The sequence below is a fragment of the Bufo gargarizans genome, unplaced genomic scaffold, assembly GCF_014858855.1.
Source record: "Bufo gargarizans isolate SCDJY-AF-19 unplaced genomic scaffold, ASM1485885v1 fragScaff_scaffold_186_pilon:::fragment_2:::debris, whole genome shotgun sequence".
Lineage (NCBI taxonomy): Eukaryota > Metazoa > Chordata > Amphibia > Anura > Bufonidae > Bufo > Bufo gargarizans.
In genome coordinates this window covers 392,050-406,429 of record NW_025334066.1, presented here as the reverse complement: position 1 = coordinate 406,429, position 14,380 = coordinate 392,050, and the positions used below count along the sequence as shown (strand labels likewise).

The window sequence follows — 14,380 nt, the reverse complement described above, 5'->3', positions numbered from 1 at the left end:
AAAGCAGGCAGAAACTGCAGAAAGCGCAGCAAACCGCAGGTCTGAATTGCCTGAGGTGCCTGATCAATGATTTGAGCTGGCACCTTGTTCCGATCACCGCCGGCCGGGCGGCAGTGATCGAAACAACACATGTCCTTAAGTACCAGGACAACATGACGTACCGGTACGTCATGTGTCCTAAAGAGGTTAAAGGGAACCCGTCAGGTCATTTTAATGCCCTAAACCGCCACCATACTAGCATAGATGACCTGGCAGTCTTTCCAAGCATGTCCTTTTCTTTAGATTCAGCAAAAGTGATTAAATAAAACCACTGCAAAAAGTCATGGAGGCATTCACACTGTACATAAGTCCGCTGTCCATTCTCCAACTCTGCTCCTCCAGTCTTCATTGCCATCCTTTTATTAGCATAAATACGAAAAAACGGCTCCGGATTCGTATAGAGATCCTCTAAAAACGTCTTCTTTATTCACAAATAGTATTTGCAGCAGACATATCCATATAACCATAAACGGAACATACTGCATGAAAATGAAAACATAGAAACCTACTTATACATGTAAAATGTGACTATACCTTCAGATTGAGCTAGTTATTGGTAGAAGTCTACCAATAACTAGCTCAATCGGAAGGTATAGTCACATTTTACATGTATAAGTAGGTTTCTATGTTTTCATTTTCATGCAGTATGTTCCGTTTATGGTTATATGGATCCTTAGAATAAGATGTAATACAATATAATCAAATATATTTATATTGTGGAATAAGAACAGTAAGAAAGGAAGGGCCTATTTTTAACAATTGTCGTCTGATTTTGTTGATTTCACGTCGTTCACATTGTGAGGTTTTTTTGCGTTTCCTATTTTCCCCTTTTACATGGATTTTAGCAAATTGCGACCATGGATTATAAGGGGTTAAGAGGTTGTAGGTCTCTGCACAATGTGAAGGAAATTTTCTATTTGATTAGATGTGTTATAGGTGAGGGGTGTTAACCTAATGAAGCAACCAATGATGTCAGTTAACCCTCCATGAAAATTTGGGAAGGTGGATTGGAGATGCATTTAAATATGGTGCTACATTTTGTTATGTTACGACTAAGGACTCAGTTCCGAAACGCGTCAACTGAACCTGTATACTGGTGGATATGTCTGCTGTAAATACTATTTGTGAATAAAGAAGAAGTTTTTAGAGGATCTCTATACGAATCCAGAGCCGTTTTTTCGTATTTGTGCTGATTGCAGCGGGGACACACCCCAAGGCTCCTGGAACCGGGACTGCATTTACCGACCAGGGAGGTGAGCTGGAATAAGTATGGGTGCTAACTGCCATCCTTTCATCCTCTGGAATTCCCGCTAGGCTCCTCCAAATCTTGCACATGCACCATTGCCTTAAATTTCCTAGGGCATGTGCAGTGGAGATTTAGGCTGGGTTCAGACCTGAGCGTTTTACAGCGCGTTCCTACGCGCTGTAAAACGCTCAACAGGCAAGAACCAATGATTCCCTATGGGAATGGTTCTCACCTAAGCGTTTTACAGCGCGTACGATCGCGCTGTAAAACGCCCGACACCCCAAGAAGTACATGAACTTCTTTGAGGCGTCTTGTCGCGCGTTCCCGTACATAGACTTCCGGGAACGCGCGTCAATGGGCGTTCGCTTGTCTCTGTATGCGCGATTGCAAGCGCCCGTACAATAGCGCATACAGAGTGCTCCATCGTGAACGCTCAGGTGTGAACCCAGCGTTAGGGGGGCCTTGTGACTACGGCAGCTGGGGAGATGTCAATCAAGATTGGAGGGACATGGTTGGGTACAGCAGTGTTTCCCAACCAGTGTGCCTCCAGCTGTTGCAAAACTACAACTCCCAGCATGCCTGGACAGCCTTTGGCTGTGCGGGCATGCTGGGAGTTGTAGTTTTGCAACAGCTGGAGGCACACTGGTTGGGAAACACTGGGGTACAGGACAGCATGACTTATGTACAATGTGAAGACTCTCTTGACTCCAGGGCTCATTGGAGTACAGAGTTTTAAAAATTGATTTTTATCAGTTTTGTTGCATCTGAAGAAACACGGGCTTGGTGGGAAAGACTTGAGGTAATCTGTAGGTGGCCAATTGATGACCATTGTTCATTATATATAACCATTCAAGTCAAACATATCCTAACTTAATAATACCTCAGTTTACCCGTTTTATTTTTTTAATCAAGTCTTCAGATCTCTCTGTAAAATGTGTCCCCAGTCAGCCAATTCAGTCTGGGATGGTGATTTGAGTTGGGGGATCATTTGTATGGAAAATTGAACTGTGTAGCCTGTCTGTATATAATGTGTGTTTAGGCAGCTATAGTATTATGTGACAACATAACCAGGTATTTATTTTTGCCATGACCCTTTAGGGTAAGAACATTATTTTATCATTTTTAACTTCAATGGTTGAAACTGTTATAATTATACATGCATCCATGAGAAAACCCTATTGTGGACTAATTCTGTATCCCTTGTCTTTACCAGCATTTACCAGTTGCAGAGCTAACCGAGCAAGGTTTGACCCTGGAAGACTGGTTGCCATCTGTGTGGATTACTGACACTATGCCAAGGCGATGTCCCTTTGTGCCACAGATGGGTGATGAGGTATTTACCTTTTTTTTTTTTTTCCTATGATTTTTAAAGTAAATTGGTGTATGTGAGGGTTTACTTTACTATGTATCTGATGATGTTTGGCGAGATGTTTTAGGCTACTTTCACATCTGGCACGAAGATCTGGCAAAAATGTTGACAATCGAACGGGCATGCAGTGGTTTGTGTCCAGCCACTTCTCGACATTTTTGACAATATTTATTTAATATTTTTTCAGTATTAAAATGTAAAAAAAACTGTACATATGTGTTATCAGTGTAATCATAATCACCCGGCGAATAAAAGTAAAAGGTCAGGAAACGGTGTTAAAAAAACAAACAAACCATAAAACTGTGGCAGAATGTCTTTTCTTTTTTTCTTTAACAATTTCACCCCCATTTGGAATGTTTTTCCCACTTCCCTCCACATTGTATGCAACAATAGCAACCGTAAACGATGCTATTAGAAAGTACATCTTGTAACGCAAAAAACAAGCTCTCCTAAGGCTATGCGAATGAAAAAATAAAGTTATGGCTTTAGGAAGGCTGGCAGTAAAAAATGAAAATGAAAAAAAATAAACTGGAAATCATCCGGTCTTGAAACGGTTAATGGCCACCTTCTGTTGCACAAGCCCATAATTCATTATTCCTGACCATCCACGGACAGTTTTTGGTGACCTCTAAAGCCACTATCACCCTGTGGATTTGGTTGGCCATTTCTGAGTTCTATCGCGCCAAGGACAAGGCGCCCCATCCCCTTCCAAATCACAGCTCGTTCAACTATGGTGGTTGTTGCTTCTTGGTCTATATAGTCTTGGTATTTTTTTCAGGTTAACAAAAATAAGAAAATTGAGATTAAAATCAAATTGTCCATAGGGTTGAAAGAAAATCCAGATTTAAATTTTTGGCGAAATCGCTCAGCTCTAGTTTGAAAGTTACAACCTGTGTCGTTTTTTTTTTTTTCTACTTGGCTTTCTTGCTCCTGCTAGTACACAAACTGTTTAGCTCTCTCCTGGTAGGAGGAAGGTGGGTATAGCTGGCAGGAGGAGCTAATATATATTATTTTAATTTTTGTATTTTTTTGGGGCTTAGTATTTACCTCCTAGTGGCAGCAGCTATACCCACAGTCCTTTTTTCTAATTCTGGACACAGAATTTAATTGTATACAGTGATCCCTCAAGATACAATGCCCTGAGGATAACAAGATTTTTGTGAACTCGCCTGTAAAATCTCTTTCTCGCTTAGTTCATTGGGGGACATAGGACCTTCGGTATAGCTGCCACTAGGAGGAGACACTAGGCTGAAAAGTGATAACTCCTCCCCTGCCGGCTATACCCCCTTCAGCCTGGAGAGGGCATATAGGAATAGGAGAAAAAAAAAACATACGGTAAAAAACTGACAAATGTCAGTCGGATCGAACCAGAATTGAGGACGATACTGGCCCACCAACCGCCATCATTTGCAGCAAACAGAACCACTGGGTCCCCCAATGAACTAAGCGAGAAAGAGATTTTACAGGTGAGTTCACAAAAATCTCGTTTTCTCGTTCGTATCATTGGGGGGACACAGGACCGTGGGACATCTTAAAGCAGTCCACGGGAAGGGAAACAAATCACACGCCCATGGAGAATGCTTAATCCGTTGCCGCCTGCAAGACCTTGCTGCCCGGAGCAGCATCTGCCGATGCCTAGGAATACACCTGGTAATACTTGGTGAACGTGCTGGAAGACCAAGACACTGCCTTCTACAACTAGAAAGCTAATGCATGGAGTAGATGAACCCGAGAAGCGCCGACTGCTGGTGGGGTAGGCCATAGCTCTGCTGGAGCGGTGCCTTGTCATAGGAGCGGAATACCCAAGCAACTGTTAGACAGATATACCTTAAAAACATCCCTTTAGAGGTCGTCCGATTTGACAAGGACCTCCATGAAAAAAACTGGTAAAAGTCCATACAGCGGAAAGTGCTAGTTATGGACCAGCAAACCTCAGAGGCCAAATTAGATGGCTGATGGAGAGCCCGCTCTCTAAAATGCGAGGGAGAAAGAAGAGAATACCATGTCTGAGATGACTTGGAAATCGGCGACTACCCTCTGCAAAAAAAGAAGATACTGGGCGGAGCACTGCCTTATGCTAATGACAAAAGAAAGATGTACATACAAGAAGGCGCTATCAACTCTGAAAGCCGCCGGGTAGAAAATCCCGTCATCCGGAATGCCGCCTTCCCAGAAATAAAAAGAGGTAGGACTTGTTCCTCACTGAAACGCCTCCAAACGATCCACAGGTTGTTGGGACGAAGCCAGCTGCTGGCTGCAACTGTGGAAGCAGAACCAAAATCTAGGTCTGCAGGATACTCTTCTGGTTAAGAGAACACCCCTTAGGAAGCAGTAAATTGGTAGACTAATGCCCCTAGAGCCGTAGAGGCTTGTCGTGAGGCTTCTAGCGTGAGAAGCTGCTTGAGAAACCACTGAGAAAAAAAAAATTCCTGAGCCAGGCATACCCAACTGCAGGCCAAAGAACCAATACCTCAGAGAAAGGTAGAAGCAAAGCCGATGTGAGAATCACCGGTGATGGAAAGCCCCGTAAGTGACCATATATTGACCATGCGGAAACACTGCCTGAAAGAGCAGATGACCAAGATGAGAAATACTCTTGCCTGGTGGAGTGTGATTACTAGGTCCAACGCCTTCACCGTACCCGGGGAAGACTGGTCACGTGAAACAAAAATTGAGCTGGGATTCTATAGCCGTACAACCTATTGCTACTGGTCGGCTAGACAGAAGGGGAAGGTGGTCAGCCACCCAGTTCGAGGAGGGACAGGAAAGAAAAGGGTATTCCGTTCAAGGAACTAAACCCCTACCAGTGGTGGCAAGGCGTGACAGACATCCGCTCTGCCCGGGGTGTCGGTGGGGGGGGGGGGGGGGGGGGGGCCCCCCCCCAAGACACATAGTACACCCCCGGAATGAGCAGTGAAAGGAATGACCACCATCGGCTTGAAGTGACGTAGACCGTAATCATCTGAAGAAAGGTAGCACTCTAGTGGTAGACGAGTGCCGCAGGGACTAAGCTACCCAGTAGAGCGCCCCCGAAGGTAGGTTCTGATGGCTATGGCAATTACGCCATTGTAAAGCCCAAGTTGACGACACAAGGACAACAGTTGTCAGACCAACTGTCAATCATCAGTAGTGTAAACCATTAAGAGGCCAGGGCTAAAGCACATTGCCATCAGAGACTGGCGCTCTACAGAATCTATTAGTTATGGCCTCCTCCTCAGGCGGAGTATTGCATACAAGGGAAGCCACAAGAGTAATGCTAACGCCATACTCCAGCTGAGGAGGAGGCCACACCGTAGGGGACACAGATTCCAGAGTCAGAAGAATCCATCACCTGACGAAGGAACTGTGCAGTAGGAACCCTAGTATGTAGTGGAGGTGCAAATACCCCTTGTACAGTAGGAGCTACAGCATGCTCCGCCAGCGTAAAACTGAGGGGGAGGCCTAAGGACACCCAGTAGAAGCATGGTACCATGCTGTCTGTTAAGTAGAGCTAGCCTTAAAGGGAGTCTGTCAGCACATTTACCCCTTTTTAACAGTTGCCATACCGCTGTAGCCGCAACACAGATTATTAACACGTTACCTTTATATGCTTTGGTGGACTTTTAAAACTGCCAAAAACGAACTTTAATGAGTATGTAAATGAGGGCTCGCAAGTGCCCAGGGTGGCGTCCACCGCGTTGGAGCCCAGGCAGCTCTGCCTCTTCGGCTCTTATCCCCGCCCAGCCTTTTCCTCTGCCCGCCCATCTGTTTTCTCTCCCCCTCAGCGAGATCCCGCGCCGACGCGATGACTTCCTTGGCCGGGGCATGCGCACTGCGATGCCCATTGCTGGCACGGCATCGCAGTAGCTTATGCGCATGCCCCGACCAAGGAAGTCGGCGCGGGATCTCACTGAGGGGGAGAGAAAACAGATGGGCAGGCAGAGGAAGAGGCAGGGCGGGGATAAGAGCCGAAGAGGCAGAGCTGCCTGGGCTCCAACGCGGTGGACGCCGCCCTGGGCACTTGCGAGCCCTCATTTACATACTCAACAAAGTTCGTTTTAAAAGTCCACCAAAGCATATAAAGGTACCGTGTTAATAATCTGCTTTGCGGCTGCAGCAGTATGGCAACTGTTAAAAAGGGGTAAATGTGCTAGCAGACTCCCTTTAACCACTTCAACCCCGCTAGCTGAAACCCCCTTAATGACCAGGCCACTTTTTACACTTCTGCACTACACTACTTTCACCGTTTATCGCTCGGTCATGCAACTTACCACCCAAATGAATTTTACCTCCTTTTCTTCTCACTAATAGAGCTTTCATTTGGTGGTATTTCATTGCTGCTGACATTTTCACTTTTTTTGTTATTAATCGAAATGTAACGATTTTTTTGCAAAAAAAATGACATTTTTCACTTTCAGCTGTAAAATTTTGCAAAAAAAACGACATCCATATATTAATTTTTTGCTAAATTTATTGTTCTACATGTCTTTGATTAAAAAAAAATGTTTGGGCAAAAAAAAAAAATGGTTTGGGTAAAAATTATAGCATTTACAAACTATGGTACAAAAATTTGAATTTCCGCTTTTTGAAGCAGCTCTGACTTTCTGAGCACCGGTCATGTTTCCTGATGTTCTACAATGCCCAAACAGTAGAAAAACCCCACAAATGACCCCATTTCGGAAAGTAAACACCCTAAGGTATTCGCTGATGGGCATAGTGAGTTCATAGAACTTTTAATTTTTTGTCACAAGTTAGCGGAAAATGATGATTTTTTTTATTTTTTATTTTTTATTTTTTTCCTTACAAAGTCTCATATTCCACTAACTTGCGACAAAAAAATAAAAAATTCTAGGAACTCGCCATGCCCCTTAAGGAATACCTTGGGGTGTCTTCTTTCCAAAATGGGGTCACTTGTGGCGTAGTTATACTGCCCTGGCAATTTAGGGGCCCAAATGTGTGAGAAGTACTTTGCAATCAAAATGTGTAAAAAAATGGCCTGCGAAATCCGAAAGGTGCACTTTGGAATGTGTGCCCCTTTGCCCACCTTGGCTGCAAAAAAGTGTCACACATCTGGTATCGCCGTACTCAGGAGAAGTTGGGCAATGTGTTTTGGGGTGTCATTTTACATATACCCATGCTGGGTGAGAAAAATATCTTGGTCAAATGCCAACTTTGTATAAAAAAAAGGGGAAAAGTTGTCTTTTGCCAAGATATTTCTCTCACCCAGCATGGTTATATGTAAAATGACACCCCAAAACACATTGCCCTACTTCTCCTGAGTACGGCGATACCAGATGTGTGACACTTTTTTGCAGCCTAGATGCGCAAAGCGGCCCAAATTCCTTTTAGGAGGGCATTTTTAGACATTTGGATCCCAGACATCTTCTCACGCTTTCAGGCCCCTAAAAAGCCAGGGCAGTATAAATACCCCACATGTGACCCCATTTTGGAAAGAAGACACCCCAAGGTATTCAATGAGGGGCATGGCGAGTTCATAGAGGTGTTTTTTTTTTTTTTTTTTGCACAAGTTAGCAGAAATTGATTTTTTTTGTATTTTCTCACAAAGTCTCCCTTTCCGCTAACTTGGGACAAAAATTTCAATCTTTCATGGACTCAATATGCCCCTCACGGAATACCTTGGGGTGTCTTCTTTCCGAAATGGGGTCACATGTGGGGTATTTATACTGCCCTGGCATTTTAGGGGCCCTAAAGCGTGAGAAGAAGTCTGGAATATAAATGTCTAAAAAAATTTACGCATTTGGATTCCGTGAGGGGTATGGTGAGTTCATGTGAGATTTTATTTTTTGACACAAGTTAGTGGAATATGAGACTTAGTAAGAATAAACAAAAAAAAAAATTTCCGCTAACTTGGGCCAAAAAAAATGTCTGAATGGAGCCTGACAGGGGGGTGATCAGGAAGTCTATATGCGTGATCACCTCCTTGTCATTGATCACCCCCCTGTAAGGCTCTATTCAGACGTCCGTATGTGTTTTGCGGATCCGATCCATGTATCCGTGGATCTGTAAAAATCATACGGACATCTGAATGGAGCCTTACAGGGGGGTGATCAATGACAGGGGGTGATCAGGGAATCTATATGGGTGATCACCCCCCTGTAAGGCTCCATTCAGACGTCCGTATGTGTTTTGCGGATCCGATCCATGTATCCGTGGATCTGTAAAAATCATACGGACATCTGAATGGAGCCTTACAGGGGGGTGATCAATGACAGGGGGTGATCAGGGAATCTATATGGGTGATCACCCCCCTGTAAGGCTCCATTCAGACGTCCGTATGTGTTTTGCGGATCCGATCCATGTATCCGTGGATCCGTAAAAATCATACGGACATCTGAATGGAGCCTGACAGGGGGGTGATCAATGACAGGGGGTGATCAGGGAATCTATATGGGTGATCACCCCCCTGTAAGGCTCCATTCAGACGTCCGTATGCGTTTTGCGGATCCGATCCATGTATCCGTGGATCCGTAAAAATCATACGGACGTCTGAACGGAGCCTGACAGGGGGGTGATCAATGACAGGGGGGTGATCAGGGAGTCTATATGGGGTGATCAGGGGTTCATAAGAGGTTAATAAGTGACAAAGGGGGGGGGGGGGGTGTAGTGTAGTGTTTTGTGGTACTTTACACAGCTACCTGTGTCCTCTGGTGGTCGATCCAAACAAAAGGGACCACCAGAGGACCAGGTAGCAGGTATATTAGACGCTGTTATCAAAACAGCGTCTAATATACCTGTTAGCGGGTTAAAAAAAAAAATCACATCTCCAGTCTGCCAGCGAGCGATCGCCGCTGGCAGGCTGGAGATCCACTCGCTTAACTTCTGTTCCTGTGAGCGCGCGCGTTCACAGGAAATCTCGGCCCTCGCGAGATGACGCGTATATGCGTCACTCTGCGCAGGGCTGCCGCCTCCGGACCGCACATCTGCGTTAGGCGGTCCGGAGGCGGTTAAGCACTCCGTCTAAAAAGGGCTCTGCACAGGAGCAACCGCCGAAGCAGTGCCAGGGTAGAATCCCTACCTGAGGTGGGCTGCCCCACTGCAGCGACTACGATCTCCAGCCCTAGCGTGATAACTTCCCCTGCTGAGAAGAACACGCTGTAGTAGCCATTGCAGAGTGCCAGCAAAACACCCTCACCTAGATAAGGAAGAGTAGTGGCAAAGAATACAGAGTCAGTGCAACCTTCGGCTCGCTGGATCGTATCACAATATTTTGTGTAAAAGTTGCAGATGACTAATTCATGACCAACCTGAATGGTGGAGGCCCATGGGAATAGGGGGTCTCTAGGACACAAGTGTTGCTGGGTGAACCCCCCCATCCCCCAGAGAGAACAAAGGTCGACATATATTTGCGCCCCCAACCAGCACCGGAAGAAAAAGGATACAATATGGAAGTAGCCACAGTATCCAGTGGCAGTATCCATATACCACTAGATGAAGAGTACAAGGCACCAACGGTACCGACTGTTGCCACGGCCCACCTGTGAAGGAAGCCAAGGTATCTAGTGTCGTGGCGTAGTTGAATTAAAGAAGGCAAATATGCCTAGTGATTTCCCCCGTTAACGGATCACTTGTAGAAGAAGGTAATGCCACGACTGTTGAATAGCATTTAGTGGTAGTGAAATCCTCCGGTTAAGGAAGGGGGGTAGCGCGATAATCAGAACCATATCCAACGGTAGTGTAATTACCCCACCTATGGAGGGGGTAATGTCTACGGTAAGCACTGCACTAAGTGGTAGTGTAATTACTCTACCTATGAAGGGGAGAAACATATACAGGAAGTACTGTATCCCGAGGTAGTGCAAGTACCTCACCTATGGAAGGGAGTAATGCATACAGCAGGAACTGAATCCAATGGTAGAGAATTATGCCCCTTATGGAAGGGGGTAATGCACATGATTAGTCCCGTACCTGGTGGGAAGTGAAATTCCTCCACCTATGTAAGGGGGTAATTCATACGGTAAACACTGCCACCAGTGATAATGCCATAACGCCTCCTATGAAAGAGGCTAATGCATACAGCCAGTACTGTACCCAGTGAAACAGCAATTCCATCACCTACGGAAGGGGGAACGCCTATGGCTGGCACTGAGACCAGTGCTAGTGCAGTTAGTCCATCTATGGACGGAGGAAATACATAAGGTAAGTACTGTATCCAGTAGTAGTGCAAATGCCGCCTAAGAAAGGGGGTAATGCATACAATCGGTACTGCTGGCTAGTATGGATGCAATCTTGGAAGATTGAACTGGATTCATATCAGAGTCCGAATAACTGATTCCCCCTCCCTCAGAACCAACCCCTACAGGAAGGGAGGGTTCTGAACATAACCCTAGGGAGGATGGGCGGAGGTGACCGAGGAGGAAATATGTCCTGCTCTGGCCCGCTCATGCGCAGTTCTACCTCAGCATCTAGCCATGGCAGTTGCAGGCTGTGCTGGTGGTGATATAACAATCAAACCACCCAGGGGGAATCCTTCAGATGTGCTCCCCTGGATTAGCGCAGGTGGAGTATTATCAACCAAACGGCCCCAGAGGGCGGATTGAGAACTTGGAGGTCCTCCATTGGATTGCACAGGTGGTGACCTATCAACCAGACGACCCAGAAGGGTGGCTCGGGAATTCTTCAGATGTCCTCCACTGGATTTGCGCAGGTGGAGAATTATCAACCAAACGGCCCCCTAGGGTGGATTGGGAAACTGTGAGCTATCCTCCACTGTCCGGGATAGGACACAGACCCAGTCTGGTACCACACAATCAGGGTGGTCCTGCGGTTATGTGGGCTGAGGGGGGCAGGACTACCTGTGATGCCCCTGCCAAATGGACAAGAGGCAGGAAGGGGTTAAATTCCTTAGACTTAAAGGGAACCTGTCATGTAAATATTTGATTATAATCTAACTAATTATATGCAATCATTAACTACTAAAAAGTGCCTTAGATGTATTCACTTACTGGTGTGACAGATGGTTACCTCATAATATACACACAAAGATGCCACATGTTGCATGCTAATGAGCTGTTTTGAGTCCAGCGTTTTTTAAATTCAGAGCTATAGCCACTCCCCTGCCCACCTGCTGCTGATTCATATGGAAAATAACTGTCAATCAGCAGCAGGTAGGCGTGGAGAGTCATGAGCTCATGAATATTCAGGACTCATCATTATGAGCTGGAGCTTTTCAATACATGATGTTGGCAGATTGACTGGGTCAATTAAAGAAAACAAGAAAGCATTTTGCTAAGAGAATCAGTCAGTTATTTATGTTGCCTTTAGTTAAGACACCATAAAACTGGTGACAGGTTCCCTTTAAGGTATTTGGCCTGCAGAGAGGAAACACTGGATAATCCAGTGCCGGCTGCAAAGAGGCGGCTTACCATGAAGGGTTAACCCAGCTTAGAGGACCGGAGGCGGAGCTCAGCAGGCACCTGGGGGAGGAGGACAGCTAGGCGGGAGGAATTCGTGCCTGAGGGACGAACCCGCCCCCTCCATAACTGGAATGAAAATTGTGGCCCTGTAGGCCGCAAAGCCGGGACATAAAGTTCGGCGGACGTACTGCCGGTCGGCTTCAACCAGAGGGACTTGGATCGGATGTGCACAGTGCGTCCACCGGCCGCTGGAGCCCACCCCGTGGGCTGCAAACTGCGCGGGTCGAGTACAGGTAGGCTCGAAGTGAAGCCAGGACCTAATTTTTCGGCAACCGGCAGGGGAGTGGAGGGTCCGTAGCGGCGCTCTCAAGCGCCCTGATTGCATACCGGCCGCGGATGCCCACCCCGCAGGCCGGATAACGTGAGGCCCCTGGAATGCTAGGAATGCACCCTGTCAGATAGCGGTCACGGACCCCGCAGGTCTGGAAGAATAGGCGCAAGCTGCAGGACTTAGAGCTAGATAGGGGAACCCAGGCCCCCAAATACGGACAGAGCCCCCAAAACGTGCATCGTGGACTGAGGTAATGTGGGGCCCTCACCAGGGCATGGTCCACTTTGAAGAAAAATGTCCTTCATTTTAGGACGAGGTGATCGAGGGGAGAGCTTAGAATACTTATCTATCTAATCCAGACTACTCACCCCATCTTCTTCCTCTTCTCTTCACCCCTTCTCAGAGTACCAGCAGGGTCACCTCTTCAGCAGCTGGCACCTGAAGTGGCAGGAGACTGGAATGGTGGAGGATCTTGCTGGATTTGGGTGACCCTTTGGCTGGCGGGAAGCAGGGGAGCTGGGCTGCCCTGGTCCACTTTTTTTTTTTTTTGCTTCTTGGGGAGGGCGAGCGGTGAGGGAATCCAACACCGGTCTAGCTCCCGGGGTAGACAGAGGGGCAAGCGCCTCTATTTCCCCTACCTAAATGGGAAAAGATGAAACTAAAAAGAAAAAATAAGAAAGGGAAGCCTCCCTGCAAAAGGAGAGGTCTGCCTCCTACGACACTAGGCTAAAAACTGGTAACTCCTCCCCTGCCAGCTATACCCCCTCCTGCCTGGAGAGGGCATATTGTTTTTGAGCCTAGTGTCGCCTCCTAGTGGCAGCAAGCAGCTATACCCACGGTCCTGTGTTCCCCAATGATACGAGCGAGAAACAATATTTTCAACATACTGTACAATGTTCTTTTCTGACCCATCAAACTAGACTCCACATACAATCTCATACTGAGATCCAACCAGCCAAGGTCACTTATCTGGTAAGATAGGTGTATTAGTTGCTATTCCTGACTGTTATATGTAAGGACTTGTTTTATCTGTCTTGGTTATCTGCTTGTTTCTCTTAAATCTTCATTTTCTCTTATCTTGGATGACATTTTGGGGCTTTGGAACCGATTACTCAACTTACAATGGTTTCAACATACAATGGTCGTCCTGGAACCAATTAATATTGTATCTTGAGGGACCTCTGTACTTGTAGACAATAGCTGTGTAGACGTGAATGTATTCTTTCTTATACTTTGCTGTTAAGCATGTGGGCCTAAATAGTGCCAATAAGGTTTAGGTATAACATTGGGGTATAATTTATGTGCTCACATTTTAAAGTATAAGTGTATGGCTTTTTATCCTGCTTGTGAAGTAATATTAATGAATCACTTTCAAATTTTGTTCTGCAGGTATACTATTTTCGTCAGGGTCATGAAGCATATGTTGAAATGGCCAAAAAGAATAAAATTTATAGAATCAATGCTAAGAAGCAGCCATGGCATAAAATGGAGTTAAGGGTAAGTTTCTCCATAAAAAAACTTTTAAATTACTGTCATCAGAAAATAATTAATTTGTGCTTGCACTTTTACTTTGTCATTACATGTATTGTGTAAGATATTGAAGGGAATCTGTCACCTCACTTTACTGTGTGAAACAAATGGCAATTCTATGTAGTGCTGTGTAACATGAATAAAACTATGCCTTTGTCTGGGTTAGAGAACTTTCCAAACGCCCCAAAAAAACTTTCTCGTGCTTTTTTCCATTGGGGGACACAGACCATGGGTATAGCTTAGAGGTATTAGTAGGAGGGACACTATGCAAATGAAAGAGCTCCTCCTCCTCGGGCTATACCCCCAGACTCCACCAGGAGGAACTCAGTCTTTGCTTAGTGTCTGGTGAAGGAGGTTGACACTCTCTGATTCTACTCCTTTTTGTTATTTTTATTCTAGATGGGGACACAGGTCGGCATGGCGCCTTCCTGGTCCCCCGTGGAGTGCCCGCCGCCGTCTTTGGGACGTTGCCTGGCTGCCTCCATTTCCCCCCAAGAAGATAAGTGGATCCG

At 46.0% G+C, this 14,380-nt stretch overlaps 1 protein-coding gene across 1 annotated transcript in view; it reads left to right on the top strand.

Annotated features, from left to right (window-relative positions):
- LOC122922310 (pleckstrin homology domain interacting protein) overlaps positions 1-14,380 on the top strand; it is a 177,080-nt gene that overhangs the window by 73,060 nt on the left and 89,640 nt on the right. The window contains exons 21-22 of the mRNA XM_044272879.1: positions 2,499-2,618; positions 13,728-13,835. Of these exons, the coding sequence (XP_044128814.1) occupies positions 2,499-2,618; positions 13,728-13,835 (228 nt within the window). The remainder of the gene's footprint in view (positions 1-2,498; positions 2,619-13,727; positions 13,836-14,380) is intronic.